At 39.8% G+C, this 18,197-nt stretch overlaps 1 protein-coding gene across 3 annotated transcripts in view; it reads right to left on the bottom strand.

Moving 5' to 3' along the window:
• The window catches only part of ZMYM4 (zinc finger MYM-type containing 4), a 54,810-nt gene that overhangs the window by 12,373 nt on the left and 24,240 nt on the right, over nucleotides 1-18,197 (bottom strand). For all 3 annotated transcript variants that reach the window (XM_044997660.1, XM_044997661.1, XM_044997659.1), the window contains 17 exons: nucleotides 17,302-17,380; nucleotides 16,635-16,887; nucleotides 14,300-14,474; nucleotides 13,988-14,200; nucleotides 11,124-11,274; nucleotides 9,680-9,795; nucleotides 9,286-9,561; nucleotides 8,642-8,792; nucleotides 8,230-8,402; nucleotides 7,438-7,588; nucleotides 5,308-5,448; nucleotides 4,637-4,674; nucleotides 3,547-3,691; nucleotides 2,232-2,350; nucleotides 1,174-1,345; nucleotides 383-436; nucleotides 111-290 (listed from right to left, as the gene is read on the bottom strand). In XM_044997660.1, coding sequence (XP_044853595.1) covers nucleotides 111-290; nucleotides 383-436; nucleotides 1,174-1,345; nucleotides 2,232-2,350; nucleotides 3,547-3,691; nucleotides 4,637-4,674; nucleotides 5,308-5,448; nucleotides 7,438-7,588; nucleotides 8,230-8,402; nucleotides 8,642-8,792; nucleotides 9,286-9,561; nucleotides 9,680-9,795; nucleotides 11,124-11,274; nucleotides 13,988-14,200; nucleotides 14,300-14,474; nucleotides 16,635-16,887; nucleotides 17,302-17,380 — 2,587 coding nt within the window. The remainder of the gene's footprint in view (nucleotides 1-110; nucleotides 291-382; nucleotides 437-1,173; nucleotides 1,346-2,231; nucleotides 2,351-3,546; nucleotides 3,692-4,636; nucleotides 4,675-5,307; nucleotides 5,449-7,437; nucleotides 7,589-8,229; nucleotides 8,403-8,641; nucleotides 8,793-9,285; nucleotides 9,562-9,679; nucleotides 9,796-11,123; nucleotides 11,275-13,987; nucleotides 14,201-14,299; nucleotides 14,475-16,634; nucleotides 16,888-17,301; nucleotides 17,381-18,197) is intronic.

Below are 18,197 nucleotides of genomic sequence, written 5' to 3'. Positions count from 1 at the left end.
GTGGGCAAATTAACTTCTTGCAATAAAGATACTGGAAGGATCGTTCCTAGCAAATCATGTATATATTTTTTTAATACGTGACAGTGCATTTTTCTACATATTACACAAACCTGAGGGAAAGTCTGCCTCCAGGTCCTGCTCCACATCCCCTTTGGAGAACTGCCTCAGCTCAGGGTCTGGATCCTGCATGGCATTTGATCGTAAGGCATAGTGATTCAGCTCATCCTCCCAGCTGTGTGGAGTTGACACTGCTTCTGATTCTAGATCTCCACTGTAAGTGCTGCCTTGATCTGTAATGAAGAGGACCCATATACAAAATGCACCAAAAGGAAAAAGAGAAGTACAGGAGGACCAAAGTCCTCTCTACAAATGAAATACCAACCTTTCTCAAATATCTTAGGGTCCAGGAACAGCTCATGTTCAGATGTTTGGGATCCTTAAGAAAAAAAACCAACAACAACTAGAATTTGATGGACATGAAGTATTTTACTTATTTAAAACAGCAGCTGAAATGCAGAATTTCTTAGCTCATACAATTGATCCAAAAGGTCAGGAGACTAACAGGTCAATCTTGGGCTAAGAATAGTGGACTGTGTTTAAAGTATTCAAAAAGGCATCCTGGCTTTAAGAGAGAGGTAACCAAAATCCCTTATGGAGTAAGACCATTTTCACTGCATTTGCCCTTGTGAAAATAAAACAGCAGTTTGCTGATGGGGCAAAAGGAAGGCTTATCACTGTATGATGCAGGGGCATCTGGTCCAATGCAGGCAAAACTGACATTTACCTACCTTCAGGGGCAGCTCTAGACATTTTGCTGCCCCAAGCACAGCGGCATGCCGCGGGGGGCACTCTGCTGGTCCCGCGGCTTCGGTGGACCTCCTGCAGGCGTGCCTGTGGAGGGTCCGCTGGTCCCGCGGCTCCACCGAAGCCGCGGGACCTGCGGACCCTCCGCAGGCACGCCTGCAGGAGGTCCACCAGAGCCGTGGGACCAGTGGATCCTCTGCAGGCATGCCGCCGAAGGCTGCCTGCCTGCCATCCTCCCGGCGACTGGCAGAGCGCCCCCCGTGGCATGCCGCCCCAAGCACGCGCTTGGCGTGCTGGGGCCTGGAGCCGCCCCTGCCTACCTTTCCCAGGAACGTTTCCTTTAGTATCCTTTTTTAAATGATCACATACCTCCATGAGAGTGCGTTTTTTCCTTCTCTTCATCTTCTGCAATCATTTCTGCCATTTGAAGAAGATCAGCCTCAAATGGATTTGTGGGAATCTTCTCCTTGATGTCCTGAATAGTCTCTATGATTTTATCAGCATTATCCAGAGTAGTTGGGATAAGCATGGGAACTGGTACCTAAACACACATAGGAAAGTTTAGATTTCTGAGCAGTGACTTGTTTTGTCGCACATGAAGTAGTTTTTTGCGTACCAAATGCATTAAAGAGGATCCAGCTATTTTTCTTCCTCTGGCACTTAGACTAAAGGGGCAACACAGACTATCTATCTGCAGATTGGACAACTTGCAGTATCTCTGCAATAACCTGAACGATTCCTTTTACCACCACCCCTTTCCCCTGCTGCCCAGCTTTATGACCCAGCATAATGATCAAAATCAATCAAGCAGAAGAGGACCAGATGGGATTCCCTCCAAACCCCATAACTGACCAGAGATTTGAGTGCCAGAAGAACTCAACGTCTGAACACATTGCCTATGTGGCACTTCCAGCCTCTGAAAACTCTGGGACCTACAGACCAGGATCTGAATCTGCTCCCAAGATTCTCACACTGGATTAGCCTATGCTAACTCTTTTCCTAAAAGGATGTTTACAGTACTTTCGTTGCTAGAGGTTCTGAAAGCTCCCTCGGAGAATAGTAGAAATGCTATACAACCAGGTATTTGGTTATCGATAAGAGAGACTCAGGCTGAAGATTTTAGGAAATCTCTCTAATTCAAATATTTTGATGATAAAGTTGGAACCTCTGGATTATAATTTAGGGCACAGCAGCAGAGGAGCTTTTTGAGGATGGGTATTAAATTTTAAGTGACCTCTAAGGCAATGTGACATGACTGTAGCTCTTGCAACCATCTTTTCCCCCCGAATACTGCCTACTGGGATGTGTTTAGACAGAGTAAGAACAAATATAACCCTCACTGTTCTTTGTTCTAGCGAGACCAATCTTTAAACTGCAGGCCACAGAACATAACCAGGAGTTGTCAGATGAGCTGACGGGTAACTTACAGGTACTGGGAGCCCAAGTGGAACTGGCGTATACTGGGTGAAGAGGTGAAGGGGCACTGGCACAAACACTGGTACAGGAACAGGCACCACAAGGATTTGGGGTCGAACTTCATCTTCCTCTGTCATATTAAAAAAAAATAAAAAGTGGTTTGGTTCCCAGAGGCAAGGGAGCGTCTGACAACTCAGTAATATCTCGGAATGGTCCATGAAGGATTATTATTAATAATTCCATTAACAGTGACTTCTGCTTGTATCTCTCCATGCACAACCTTGTACATTCATCCCAGTGACTGACACGTCTACATAGCTGTGTGCACACCTCCTGTCCCTAGCTCTTAACAGAGGATTACAAGCCAGGTAATAAGACAGATTTACCTGAAACAGGACAGGATTCCTGTCAAGGCAGATAAATGTATGTATCATAGAAAGTCAAGAGCTGTGACTCGGACCACTCTTCACTGGACTAGCTCCCAACCCTTTGTATGGCAAGGGCTAAATCCTGGTCGCAAAGGGTCAAATGGGAGTTTTACAATTGATTTCACTTGAATTGGAATGTAGCCTTAAAATGTTTAGGCCAATTATTCAAAGAGGATGCCAAACTTGTGCCTGTGTCTGCATCAATAAAAGCCAGCATTTTATTTAAAAATTGCACCTACACATGTCAAATGGATTATTCCATATCTAACTATTTAATTTGCCCACACTGGATTTAAGTTTGACACTCCTCTCTTTTTATGGACTTACTCTAGAAAATCCCCTGCATCTTCCCTGGAAGTGACATTTAACTTTAGTGCTGTTAATAGAAACGGTTAGGTATACAATTCAGATGCAAACAATATTGTGACCATATACATGAAGAATGAGGGAGAAAGAGGTATTTCATACACTGTTCTGTAGATCAGAAGGAGGATGACTGCAATGAATACTAGACTGTGTGATCTTGTGTCTTGTACTCAGATTGGGAGCCAAAAACTCCTTAATTCTAATCCTAGAGCAACACAAGCTCCCTCTGTAGCCTTGAGCATGTCACTTGACCTCCCTGCTTCACTTTCCATATCTATAACATGATGATAGCACCCTTGTGAAAGTTTGAGCTGATTCCAAGATGCATTCCACATGCAGTTTTCATGGACTTCAAGAAACGCAGACAGAGATTGTCTTATATAGTTATAACACAAAATGATGCTTAAAAGCACTATGCAATCAAGCAAAACCCTTTTGTTTTAATATTAAAAATCCTTGTCACACACTATATTACTCATTCACCTGCAATACAGGCCTTTTATTTAAAAAAGGAAGGCAATCTGACACATACCTGTCTGGCATTCCTTATTCTGGGTATGAGGTTTGCAAGATGTGGCCTTGGTCTGGGTGATCGGCTTGCACAATAATGCTTTGTTTTTTAAAAGCCTTGGAGGTTGTGATGGTGGTAGTTTCAGGGCATCTGTCTGAGTACTAGCCTGGTTTTAAATACAGAAAAGTATGGTAAGTTCAGTACATTTGGCTATGGTACTTTGTTACAATAGGAGATGCAAGCCTCCTGCAATATAATACAGATGTAATTTAAAAAATGGAGAATTTGGTATGCAACATGCTTTACTGTTGGTAACCACAAAAAAAAATGGCAAAAATGGTATCTTATTTGCTCCTCGTGTGTCTTCACATCTCTCTTTTACTTCTGTCAGTGAAGCAAAGGGTGTTTTTGTTTATTACTGTCAACACTGCTGAGAATAAACCTGCAAGAGTGTCTGGTTTTAGATAACAAATAAGGCTGATTAGGTTCTGATTTTGAAACCTTAACAGTTTAACAAATATCTAAGACCCAGAAAGAACATAGCTTAGTTTTCAGATGCCAAGTGGGGAATGCAATTAGAAATATCCCATCAACTAGGCAAACTGCTGTGAAGTCATTAAAAAAGGGAAAAAATATAAAAGTAGAACACACCAACCCCGTCAATTTTAGGATCACTTTTTTGACTGTAAGCAGACTGATTACTTTTGCTTCTAGTTTCCTGCACACTGTGCTGAATCTCTCTCATATCATCTATTCCAACAGCATGATCAGATTACAGTAGAGACTCCACTGGAGGGAACATATATTTGCATTAATGGGCGCATGTAGTTTAGAACATCAAATCAGCAGTTTACCAGTGTACACCAGAAGAAAGACTTGTGTGCAGTAAAAATTCTAGCTATCTATGAAGATATTAGCAAGTTGGATGTATTTTGAATCTCAGTCACAGTCAGAAAAAAAATCAGTTCAAATAACCGCTGTAATACTACATATGGAACAGAGAGATTTGATGTTTGGATAATATCTCTAACAAATCAGTGTGTCTGAGCAAAGCAGGGGGAGGGAGAGGGAGAGCAGGAAGAAGTGTAAAGGTTCTTTTGCAAAAACTTACATCTCCAATGATCTTTGCTGTCACAGTAGGAACTGCACCTGTTAATTAAAACAACATAAAACTTAATTTCTGTATTGCCTAACAGCAAGGCCCACATCCTACAGAGGTCAAGTATTAATCTTCATTGGGCCCAATTCTCTGTTGAATTTAATTAACATAAGAACAGCCTTACTGGGTCAGACCAAAGGTCCATCTAGCCCAGTATCCTGTCTACCGATAGACAGGATACTGTCCAATACCAGGTGGCCAATACCAGGTGCCCCAGAGGGAATGAACCTAACAGGTAATGATCAAGTAATCTTTCTCCTGCCATCCATTTCCACCCTCTGACAAACAGTCTAGGGACACCATTCCTTACCCATCCTGGCTAATAGCCATTAATGGACTTAACTTCCATGCATTTATCCAGTTCTCTTTTAAACTAACATTGTAGTTATTTACACCTGTGCAAAGTGAATGTAACACCCTTGCCATTCTAATTTGGTAGCATTTTACATTCACTCTGCAGTGGTGTAAATGAAGACACAAAGTGCAGGGCAATGAAGAACTGGGCCTGTTATCTTCAATGGGAGCAGGACCTAATGCTGCCTATCAGACCTATGAGCAACCAAAATACAAACTCAAGAAAAAAGGATATAAAGACTTTGAAATTGTGTATTGAGGAATTCTACCTTGTAAGACGTTGTTGGAGTTAACCGTGGGCTGGGCAGCAGGGGCGCTTGCTAGGGATACCACGTTTGCTATAACCGGAGTTGAATCCTTCCTTAGAGAAGGAGGGCCTGATGAAGAAGTTGGAGTCATGGGAAGGTTTGCTGTTTAGAATGAGCAGAAGAAATCTAGTGTAAGCATTAATATTACTGATAACAGGGCGTATTCATAGCTGTCTAACATATTCTGCAAGATCCACCCTCCACTCCAGTACATACACTCTTATAGTTAAAAGCTTGTGTAAGTATCAACTGCAGGTTTTTAATTTAGATTAAAAAAATCTGTTTCTTTAAATTCCATATGCAAACCATGCTACCCAGTCAGTGGGACATCTCAAAAGTTGATCACAGCATGAAAGGGCCTATTTGTATTATTATGTTTTATTACATAAGTGCCGTGGGCCCAACTGAGAACAGGACCCCACTGTGCTAGGCACTGAACAAACAGCAGTATAAGAGACAGTCCATGCCCCAAAATCCTTATTAGCTAAATAACTCAGGTGAATTATAACACTGCCCTACGAGACTCTTCACTATCAAAGAAAGGCTGGTTTAAGTCCTTGACATTCATAATCTCCAGGTTTACCATATTTCACCAAAGGTACTGTTCCCAGCAGTCTCTGGTACTACCCCGGACACGTAAGGCAGATTGTCAGAAGTGTCGCACACCTGTAGCGCATCTGTTTCAGATGAAGTTGCAGGTAACCTGAACTTCTGAAAATCAGGGCCATGGTACCTATCACTATCCTTTCTACTTAAAACACACTAACTGACAAACTTTACACTAAACCAGGAGTGTCAAATGTTTTAGTATCGGCGTGAGAGTATAAATTAATTACTGAGTTACGTATTACCCTCAATCCACAGCAAAAGTCCCACTGCTATCAATAGGAGATTGGCACAAGGATCAAGGGTAGAATATGGCCTGGAAGCATACAATACACTAATATTGATGATCTGGTGAGTAACTTACAGCGTTGCAGTCACTATCATTCACTGGCAGAACATGCTCCTCTTTAGGACCACTGCTATTTCTCCCCTTTGTTTCTCTTCCTCTTCCTGTCTTCCTCCCCTCTAACACTTCATTCCCTACAGCAACTCACAGTTCCTATTCCTTGGGGATGAACTGTCACCCTCCTTCCCATTCCATCTGCTCAAATAATCAGTGAGGAATAGCTACAGCTTACATCAAGCTTAACACTAATATTTCAAGAGTCAACACCTAACTAAACTGGAGCTCAGAGTCATTGTTTCAAAACGTCTTCACATTTGGGAAGACAACCCACCATTGGTTAAACTGAGTTCACATTTGAAAGTTTGTCTTCACAATGATGAAGTTTACAAATGTGTATTTTTTAAATGAATACTTAGATTCTGCCAAATATGATGCTGCCATGTGGGCTGCTTAAAGAAAATCAGGTGCCTGACATCTCTGCAACAGATATTACGCTAATCGAACGTGCTTTTGCAAACAGTAACACTCAAAAGTAATTTTTAATTTGTCTCGTTTTCTCTACATTGAGCATTTATATCTACTTAACACGTAGAGAAATCTTGTTTCTCCGCTACAGAGGATTAAAGTAACAAGAGGCAGAAGAGCCCTAGATCAGTGTTTCTCAACCTGGGTGGGGAGGGATCACAAGTGCAAGGCTGGCATTAGAGGGTGGGAAGTAGGGCAACTGCCCGGGGCCTTACACCACAGGGGGGCCTGTGAAGCTAAGTTATATGCTTCAGCCCCGGGCAACAGGGCTTGGGCTTTGGCTTAGTAGAGGGGGGGCACAATTTTTCTTTTTTTTTTTGTTTTTTTTTAAATACCAAAGGGGGTTGCCAGCACAAAAAGGTTAAGAAACACGGCCCTGCATCATAGAATCGTAGGTTTAGAAGGGACTGCTAGGGTCATCTAGTCTAACCCCCTGTCAAGATGCGGGATATACCTGAGTCCATCCAATGGCTATTCTCTCAGTAGGGGATGTGTGTGTACATTATATGGTTTATTGAAAAGGTCCACTGAACTGAGTTTTCCCCGAAATGGTCATACTGCATTATCCAAAGCAATTGTTCTGTTCTTATGTTCTAATTCACATCCTATTTTACCTGTGTTGTTCTGAGGTGGGGGTTCAGAGACAGTTTGCTGATTACAGAACATCAAAATACAAAGCAGGTTGCAAAAATGTTTGATCTCCCCTTGCCATTTCATAGACTCACTGAGTTTACCTTGTCTTTTACAACCATCACACTTTGCCATCTAAAAAAAAACCAGCACAGGGAAAAAAATTAAAAACACTCAAATACCAGGATAACAATGAATGCATATAAGTGACCCCCTTCCCACCTACCTCCAAAAAAAGCTTTCCGCTTATATGCTGGTACTTTTATAATAGCTGCAACATTTATTGGCACAGCCACAAAACAGCCTAAAGAATGAGAGCATTAGATTGTGTTCTCCTGTAAGGTTCCTTTATCTGTAGCTCTGGTGTTCACAACAACTTGTAGGGGATGGAGAGGACATTCAAAGGCACAAAGGGAACCTGGGCATCCAACTCCCCTTTCTGCCTTTGGCTATCTCCCCTGCAAAGCCTAGGAGCAGCACCAAAGCCAATGAACAGGATTTTATAATTATAGAGGCACAGGGTGGTGAGCTGTGTGCGCCCCAGAGTGAGACAGAGAACAAGCAGGGCTGAAGACCCAAGTAACCTGACTAACTCTGACAGCAAATGCAAAACACCAAAGAGTGAAGACTTCTTTTTCATTCAGCTCCCACAGATATGCAAGATCTTTAAAGGAAGCAGAGGTCCACTGTAGACAGTTTCACGCAGCCTTTGGGCTTCTGAAGTTCTTTTGTTATGGCATTTAAATTTCAGAAAGTGATGCATGAAAGCTACTTACCTGATAAAACAAAACCGTAAATTTAGACATGCATTCTTCTGAGCAGAACTCCTCCATCTTTCCCCCAAAGTGATTCTGGACCAGTTTGGGGGAAGCCTGTAAACAGTAACTGCACATTTTACAGTGGTTTCCCCAGCGTTTAGCCAAGTCGTGTTTATAGAGCAGCTTACAACCTAAGACATCAAAGGAAGAACAAAAACAGAAACAATGTATATTAAATTAGGGTGTTTGTTTAGTTCTTGCCGTTAATTGTGACTTTATGATAATTTATTAAAATTGATCATAAAAGTGTGAAGTATGGACAAAGACCTAGTTAGGTTAACAGATGAGATTTCTCATTTTATTGCTCTAATTTTATGGCGGGATGCTTTCTGATAGGATTTACCTGACACACAGGCCTGCCTTTTCTTACCTTCACTACAGAATGGCTTGTCTATTCCTGAGAATCGCACGGTCTCCTTGATGATCTTTTCAATTTTGCAGTATGCACACATTGCCATTACACTACTTCTCTTCTTGTATTCATCACAGCAGGTCTTCCCACAAAACTGAAACATTTTACCCTGTAATTACATGAGAATAATTCAATTATGCCAAATCTTGTTTCCCCGCCCCCAAAACCAGTCTTTTTAAATAGTTAAAAAACAAAACAAAAAAACATGTAAGGGATTTCTAGTGCTGGTGAAAGTCACCATTTGATAATGTTGGAGAATAGTCAGCAGAACAGATGACGCACAAGGAGGAAGTGGAAAGGTTCCTACAGATGCACCTACCAATGTGCTTCACTCCTGACCAAAGGGATCATCTCTAGAGGCAAGAAGGAACGCTGCCTACATAGTCATTTAATCCTTTGCCTTTCTTCTGAGGCAATTGAAAAGGAAGCAAATCAATGCCAATTTTGATGGTGGTATTGCTGTACCGAACCTACTACCCAAATCCCAGGATAGCAGGCCATAGCAAAACACCAAAGGACTATTGCCAGAGTGTCCCACGTTATGGTTTTGTGTTTGTTTCTGATTCAGAAAGATCTGCATGCAAAGCTCTAATCTTTATTACCTTATAGTCAAGCAGCTCAGGTTTGGTTGCAAACAGTCGGTTACAGTGCTGACACTTGAGTTTCACAACAGTGCGGGCGAAAGTGACTTGCTGGGACTGAGCAGCGAGCCTCTGGAGACCAGCTGCAGCTGAGCTGCTCATGGAGCTGGGGGAGACAGTCGAGGTAGTGCCACCTGATGCTGATACCGTTGCCCCAGAGGGAATGCTTACAATGACTTGACCCTGCGACAGGGGCACCACAGAGGAGTTCATTCCTGCAGGCTTGTTGAACAAGTTCTGTTGGAAAGCAATTAAGGAAGGTATATTTTGCAACAGGAAACCCATCTCTTGGAGATTATAGCACTAGTCTGCCATTCTATTAACTGAACTTTGAAAGAAAGTCTGGACATGATACCTGAAAAGCTACAACGCAGCTGTAACTGCAGAAATTGCGTATACTCCCATCTGACATAGCCAGGTGATACTGAGGGATTGCTGAAGTTTTACAGCTGTTACACTGAACTTGGACACCTGATGGAAAAACAAAGAAAAAAGAAAACCCAGTGAATAAAGCCACACAAAAGCATTTCAAATGGCTTTATACTGTGCATACAAAAAAACACCACCGACTCTGAATGACAAAGTTAGCTATATTTAAGAAAGAATATGACCAATGTCCTATAGAAAAAGCAGCAGCAGCCATAGTAGATTGAGCACTTTATGATAGGTTGACATGAGCACTGCAATGTGATACATAGGTGCCTGCATAGTACTTTATAGTTAATTAATGCTCACAGTATTGCTGGTAGGTCAGTAAGCATTTACCCATTTTACAAGAGAAGCATCTGAGGACAGAAGCTAAAGCCAAAGGGGGAATGAGTGTCAATCTGGAATATTAAAATGCAAAAGTTCTGGGGCCCACACCTGTCATTTGTGACATGTAAAACCCCCAACCCATTTAAAACAAAAAATAAAAAAACCAAAAGCTGCTGTTTAAACAATAATACATTTAAAGGGCTTAGCAGAAACGTGATGATCTATGTACAAGATATAGGAAGCAGAGTACTAGAGTGATTAAAGTCTGCCCAGTGCTTTTGACTATCTATATGAAAAGCTATAATTTTTTTAAATTATAATTGTAGTACTGGAACACAGTGTACACAGAACGTGATAGAATGTATGTTCCTTGATAAAATCCCATGGTTAACTGGCTGAGAAAAAACTTGGCCTGCAAAGAACTGGAGTGTTTTACAAACAAAGGCCAACAAACCAACCATGCACTGGTTATCACCTCAGAACCATAATTTATGCACAATTTCATCGCAATTGTAGGCATGCCCATGACAAAACAGTGCACTAGACTAGTGCACCCTGCCACTCACACCACACCTGTCTGTTTCATGCTTGTGAAGAGGAAGTACATTAAGATTTACAGGTATCTTCCTGCTCTCTGAAGTCATAGGAAATTCTGCACAGGTTGTTATTCTAGCAGACAGGGAACAGGATGTGCATTAGATATCAACACAGCAGATAGATCCACTTTTAGGGCGATCAGTATTCAAAGCATGCAAGTAAGTTTACACCCAAGTGCACAACAAGAAAAAGAAGTAGTAAATGAAAAGTTGATAAAACTTCAGCTTCTTATTCTTTTTTCTTGGCAAAATAAGATAATATTTAAACTGGAAGCACTGCAAAGTTAATAGTTGTATATACAACAGGGAAAAAAAAGCTCTTATTTCAGCCTATTATTTAAATTATTTTTTAATTTAAATAATAATTTTTGTTTTCAAGATGAACTAAGTTTGATCTAAACTAGATGGAACTATGGATGTAAAACAAAAACAAAAGAATAAAGTTACCTGCAGATGTAACCATTTTAACTCTGTAGGCTGACAAGCAGTTAACAGAGCAAAAGAGTTCGGTCTTTCCTAAATTATTTGTGCTCTCTATCATCTCAGCTGAAGATCTCAAAGACTTGCACAGTGCACAGGGTGTAATTTTTGCTGATTTCTGTGGAAAGAATAAAATAAGTCACTCATTTGCAGGTTTTATGCAAATTTTAAGCTCCAAATTAACCACTCTAGCACATAAAATGTACATAAAATATGAGAGATAGTGTACGTGAAGTTTGATTTCTTATGAAGTTATTGCAGTGTTTATTACTTACAATATATTTCTTCACTGTAACCATATGCTCCCTCATGTTTCTTTGTACTCCTTGTTTTATATCTAGGTTGTAAGCCCCTCTTTTTGTGTGTTTAAATAGTACCTAGCATAATAGTGCTGGGGCCTCTAGCCACTGCTGCAGCACAAACAATTCCACACATCTAGTAGCTTCTGTTGGAGTGTCTCAAATATTTTGCTAAAATTAACTTTCAACACACACTGAAGTAGGTACACACTACTGCCATTTTTGCAGATGGAAAGATGAAGGCACAGACAGGCGAAGTTACTGCCTAGGGACACAGAGTCAGTGGCAGGGCTGAGACTAGAGTCAACTACCATCTCCTATCCTTAAAAATGAATTTTGTTCTGTAATCAAGTAATATCAGAATTTTGTGGAGGACACAAGGGAAAGAGAGACTAGATACAATTTAAGGATTTAAAATATCACAGACAAGCAGTTGGATAGAACTGGTTTATCAGTTGCGATAAGTATATTTTGGGCATAAAAATATAAAAGTAATAAAAGATTTATTAACCTTTCATTTTTTTTATAAGCTTTGTAAATATGGTGGTGGTGCCAGTAAGGTCTCCATAGTTAAGGTTATGCTGAGATTTGTACAAACAGAAGTAAAATCCCTTTTTTCACTGTTTAATTAATTTGGTTTCTTAATTTGTCCCAACAGCTCTTCAGAAGACAATTTAATTGTGTAGGTCATTTTCTGGATGAAATGTTCCTACTTTTCCAGAATAAACACTTAAAAAAAAAAACATTTTGAAATTCATCCCCTTTTTTGATTTAGGTAATCTGAATAATGGAACTGCAGGCTCTTCAAATGACATACTGCATGCTTACTCTAGCTACAGTGGAGGGAATTTTTTTCTAAAATTAATTTTTTTTAGATGCTATTTGTCATAACATTTTTGTTTTAATTATAAGTCAAAAGCTCATGTCTTTAAGAGGCACCATTATAACATCAGAGGTAAAGATGAATGAATAGGGAGATATGGGTGACCCTATCATTGTCCCCTCCCACATTCTCCTTCACTCAACTCCCTTTACACAGTCATCTCTCCACTCCCACTGGATCCCCACAAGACTGCTTTCTGGAGTTAGAGGAACAGAAGAGGAGAGTGGGGGTGTTGGATTGTTAGAGATGTGAGGGCGCGGAGGGACATTAAGTCCCACCACTGATCTGCAGCTGTACAACTACAGTGTCTTAAAAATTTCTTCTAAAAAGGAGAGAGATGGGAAAAAAAATAAAGGAAAAAAGAAAAAAAACCAGGAGGAGGATGCAAGTGACCAAAACTTAAAATATGCTCAGCCATAGACTGAATTTCTTAAAGCCCTGGGAGAAGGAGAGGGGGGAGGGATTATTTGCATTGTTTGCAGGAACAGAACCTACGAAAGAAAAGAATAAAGAACTGAAGGCTGACATTAGTACAGGACCCAGTTACAGTTGTGTGGGTGCCTTGACTATACATTTCTTTAAATTGTTTGATTGCTTAACTTTAGCCTTAACTCTAGTTTTTTGCTATTTTTATTTATTTATTTATTTTTAAAACAATTTAAAGGAATCAGAAAGGGCAGTGAATCAAGCAGGGTTGGGAAGAGAGGAAATAAAGCCCCTCAACTCATTGTCATATGAAAATGTTTGTGATGCATGTTCGTAACTCATTTATGCAGTACAAATGGCTTTCTCCAGTGATATACAACATAAAACTTAAGTTTGAAATTATTCTTTCCTAGATTTCTACTGCATAAAGACACATTTTTCTCTCTTTTCCCATCTAAGACCTGTTCCTTGCTCTTACATCCAGGTTTAGGCTACAATTTTTAGCAATGATCATTGTTTTTGAAGGTACATTTTTGCATCTGCATTTCAATTAACCGCAGATACAAATGCCACCATTTAATCAGCCAAGTACCTGATTTGCAGGCAGAGTCAAGTATCTTGACATCTTAATGGTGAGACCTGAATGGACAATGCAAAAATGGAGGTTACATTTAAAATATCAGGGCCTTATTATTTATCTTCTATACAATGCTACAAATCTACAGGGTACCATATTGTGGTAGGTAGGTTTCAAACAGGTAACTGGTCCGTACACTTAAGGACTTGCAACCTAAAGACAACAAAATAAGGGGCATAGCCATTAGAGCTTGAATGTTCAACATAGGGTTTTCTTAGAGACAGGCTTGAGATATAGTTTGGATGTCAATCTGAATTTCTCCAAAGCTGGTGGTGTCTGGATATGAGACTTTGGTTCAGGTCTATTTCTAGTTTATCAGAGTGGAGTCAGAGGAAGCTTAGCATATGCTGGTAGCTGTTCTAGGAATACAAGGTGGCATGAAAAAAGGTCTGGAGACAAAGTGACATGTTAGAGCAGAGCTTGAGAAATTAAAGCAGAGAGGTATTCATGACAGAGTTAATGAGAACTGAAGCTTCTATTAACAGACCAGGTCTATTCCTTAAATGGTCTAAAGTCCACACTTACCAATTAAAGTAACTTCTCAATCAATGGGACACATGAAGTTTTATAAGTATCAAAAAAGTACCTGTTTGTAGCCAGTAACACATGTTGAACTGCAGAACTTCTTTGACTGTCCTTCTATTTGAAGAACGTGGCATTGGCCAGAGCCACTGTAACAGTAGCCCCCACAGTTCTCACAGCAGTTCATAGTCAAGTTATTAGCAGAACGGAACTTGGAGAAGCAGGCATCACTGCAGAGTTTGTGTACAACATTCTGATAATTCACTTCATGTCTAATCTAAAAAAATAAAAAATAAAATAGTTGGTGTCCGAGACATTAAACTGTTCTGATCTGCAGGAAATTCAAACTAGAAAGTAGAAGTTACATATAAATTACCACTGCATTCTTCTGGCACATGCTGCACTTGGTTGAAATGCTATTTGTATGAATAGTAACAACAGGTTTCCTTTTCAATTCGTATGTAGAAAGACATGACTGGCTGCAGAAATCCTTGCTGGAGTTTGTATTGTCAAACTGTGCAGTGATCACATCCTTTGGATTTAGGATCTCTCTATTTAAATTTAAAAAAACAAAAACAAAAAACCCATCAGCTTGATACACGCATGGCCCTTGGCAGACCAAACACATTGTCTGGAACAGTAGTAGTGCAATAATAAGAGAGCATGACAGTCTCTCACTCCCGTGGGCTTTATTTCAGTACAGTAGCCTTCCTCAACTATACACCCAGCAGAATACACTGAGACAAAACTTCTTTGTTTAAAAATCTTACTCTCAAGGCGGGTTGTGTTTTTGCGACTGCTTTACACATTAACTTGTCTTAGACAATCTGGTTTGCTTAGATGTCACTAAGTAACTCTGTTTTTAAATGCAGTATGGAAAATAAGGTGATGTAGACTGTGCAAGAGAAACATTTGTCAAAAACTTCAGAAAACAGGATACATAAATTACATTCAGAAGAGAGTTCCTTTAACAAGGAAAATACTCATCAGAGGGGAAAAACAACAACAGAATACAACTCCTGATCACTGTGAAGCCAATCCCAAGATGCCTTGACAGTGCTGTTCCAATCCTTCCTTTTTTCACTTCTTGTGCTACTTTATTTGATTCGTAACTGCTGAATTTGACAAAGACGAGTTAGTTTTTCGTCTTATTTCCTGCTCTGCCTGTCCTCTTAATTACTGCAACTCTTTTGGCTAAAATACTTTAAAAAAATTTTTATGCTGGCCATACTCCTGAACAAAGGAAAAAAGGAGACCAAATAAACAAACCTAACTAAAAGTGACATTAAAATACTTTAAAAAAGAGCAAATCTTCTATGCCAATGCTCTTGATGGAAGGCTTCTGACAGTAAAATCAAGTTTAAAATAACACTGCACTTATAGCAGATGAGAACTACTTTTCTGAACACAAATGTGAACAGCAGACAACTGAACATTGTTGTATGGATTTTTCACAGTGATGCATTAAACAAACCAAAATAACAAATTGCAGTTTTATATTTAAGCTGAGCTAACCCTGTAAATCTGAAGGTAACAAATCTGTTGTTGAGGAAGTCACAGTGATATATAAACAAAGTAGAATTCACTTTGCAAAGTGACTTTCGTAACTAAAAATACCACATATGAATAACTCTCCCTGATAATCAGATCCAGCCACAGTTAGGCTCAGAGGCTATTCTTTGCCTCAGATTATGGTATATATTAGATATTGATGAAAGCTGGAACAGCTACACCCAACATTTCTCTTGGTTTAGTTTGGAGATAAGGACACAAAAGAAGATATGGTCTATAGGAATTAAAACTGCTTCTGCAGCAGTAGACAACAAATCCTGGTTCAATGCTACTTTCTTATTCAGAACAGGCTTTTCAAATTATGCCTATAAAGGGCAAAGTTTCTTTTTCCATACTTGACAGGAGTTGTGAGCATCTGATTTAAGTCCTGACATCCCCCTAAACCAGAAACTTATTTCATGCTCAATAATTTCATCTCTTCAGCTCAGCAAGGGTTAGATATTATATAACGAAGTGCCACCAGCATGCTCTCAGGTGGCTTCTTTGGTCAAAAACTTAATGGACAAAACCTAACCTTGCAAAGTGGAGAGACTACCCCTATTGCTAAGTTTGATAAATAGCTTAGAGAGCTAGAATTTGTAGGGAATCTCATTAAATACAATCTATCAATTACATTCAACTACTAAAACTTGATTTTACTTCATTGACTTTAGTAATTTAATTGTTTTAAGTTGAAGAGCATCTGTTAAATGTATTCTCAAAATATATTTAAAACTTAAAGAAGAGTAAGTCTAATTTTGTATATGATTATTTTAAGAATGGGGGAAGGGGACCAAGTACCTTTTGAGAGGCAAACTTTTATTTCCTGTTGATTTTAACTGGAAAAAAAGAAGGTGTGCATATCAGGGTAAGCGTTTTAAAAATATATATATGTAGTTGCATACAACAGCCCATTTGCAGTGACGGAAAACCAAGTTCACACTACGATTTGCAGACAGCTAAATCAGCAGAGGCAGAGAATGAAATGTATTTCTGAAAGGAAAGACTGGTGATAAAAGTGGGTCCAGGAGGGGGGGTGGGGAGGAGGAGAGAATGCAAAATAACGATCCCTAACAAGCTAACTTTTCTTCACAAACAAAGCCTTTGATTATTCATCTGAATGTTAGTTATTACTAGAACTAGCTAGAACACTGCTTTACTTTGAGCAGCTTGAGCACGTCTTCTTTGTAGAAGCTGGTGGACGAGAAGCTGGAACCGTGTATCCAGTGAGGCACAGTGTGGAGCAGAAGAGCTGAGTAGAGCCTTTCCTCTGGTACGCCGTTTGTCCCTTCTGGAGGATTTTTTTACAGCCAGAACAGGAAACCCGAATGGCTGTGGTTGGAACTGAAGGCAGCATTTTACTCATGCCAGAGGATGCCACAGCCGGCTGGAAACCTGATGTCAACTGTGGAGCTAGAAAAACAAGAGGAAATGTATGTTAACAGCCAATATGTACTGGGTGAAATTCACCCTGTGCAGAAGGCCAGCCTCTGCATTTGAGGGACTAACTAGGACTTCAGTAATGCCCAAGCTTTGTCCATACATTCATATATATGCGCCCTGTGCTGGCCTTCTGCACAGGAGCAAATTCCACCCATTGTTATAACTAAATACATACTTTTACATCCCTTTCAGATTTAATTCTCTCTTGGGTTCTGAAATACAAGTGTTTGTAGGTCTCCAACTGAAGAGTGTCCAGAAGCTGAACCAGACTTCATTTCTGCTGCAGTCAGATAGCAAACGAAAAGCATGCTAACCCATGGGGTCATTTTTTGAAGTGGAAACATGTGGAAGATTTAATTAAACTTGGTCGGTCTTGTTCCTTACCAAGAGGACTGCCACTGACTGAAAATACAGCACTGATCTTCAGCTCCCCTTCCTGAGTTTTTGGCTGCTGGCCATACTCCTGAACAAAGGAAAAAAGGAGACCAAATAAACAAACCTAACTAAAAGTGACATTAAAACGAATGAAATGACATCAATTCCTTCATAATGTGCTACTGAATACAAGGTTCAAGAAACCAAAAAATGAGAACTCTTCATAAACTTCTATGTCAAAAATCAAGGGCCAGAGACTTACCAGACATTGTTGCATACAAAAACCATACATAAACCCACTGCATTCACAAAGCTCACATTGGTGTATGCAAACTGTGTAGTGGTGTGTGGAGATTTCATAGCACGAATTATATGTTCCCTTTCTTGGTTATATTTTCAAGACACTTTGAGGGCCAAGCCTTAAAACATATCTCCATGCTTCTCCCCAAATTATTAGCGGTTATTAGAGAGCTTTTCATCTACAGAGCACGTTGCAACTTATTGTTCTTGCCCTTGCCTTATAAAATAGAGGCAAGTATAATCCTCAATTTACATATGAGAAAACAGAGATTAAATGACTTCCTCATGTCCATAAAGGGAGTAGGTGTCAGAACTAGAATGAAGTGTTCCTGTCTTCTATTCAAACCATGCTCCCCTACTTGCTCTCTCCACACATTTAAACTAAACAGCGGCCACCACCCAGAAGCAAGGCACATTCTATATGCAGATTCTAAAGTTTAAAAAAAGAGTTTCATGGAACTATATAAATGTTTAAACAATTTTCAAAACACACAATACATTCAATGTTCTATAACAACAACGAGGAGTCCGGTGGCACCTTAAAGACTAACCAATTTATTTAGGCATGAGCTAATAAATTGGTTAGTCCTTAAGGTGCCACCGGA

The sequence above is a fragment of the Mauremys mutica genome, chromosome 23, assembly GCF_020497125.1.
Source record: "Mauremys mutica isolate MM-2020 ecotype Southern chromosome 23, ASM2049712v1, whole genome shotgun sequence".
Taxonomy (NCBI): Eukaryota; Metazoa; Chordata; order Testudines; family Geoemydidae; genus Mauremys; species Mauremys mutica.
Note: the sequence above shows the minus strand (reverse complement) of the source record. Positions and strands in the feature narration are given on the sequence as shown.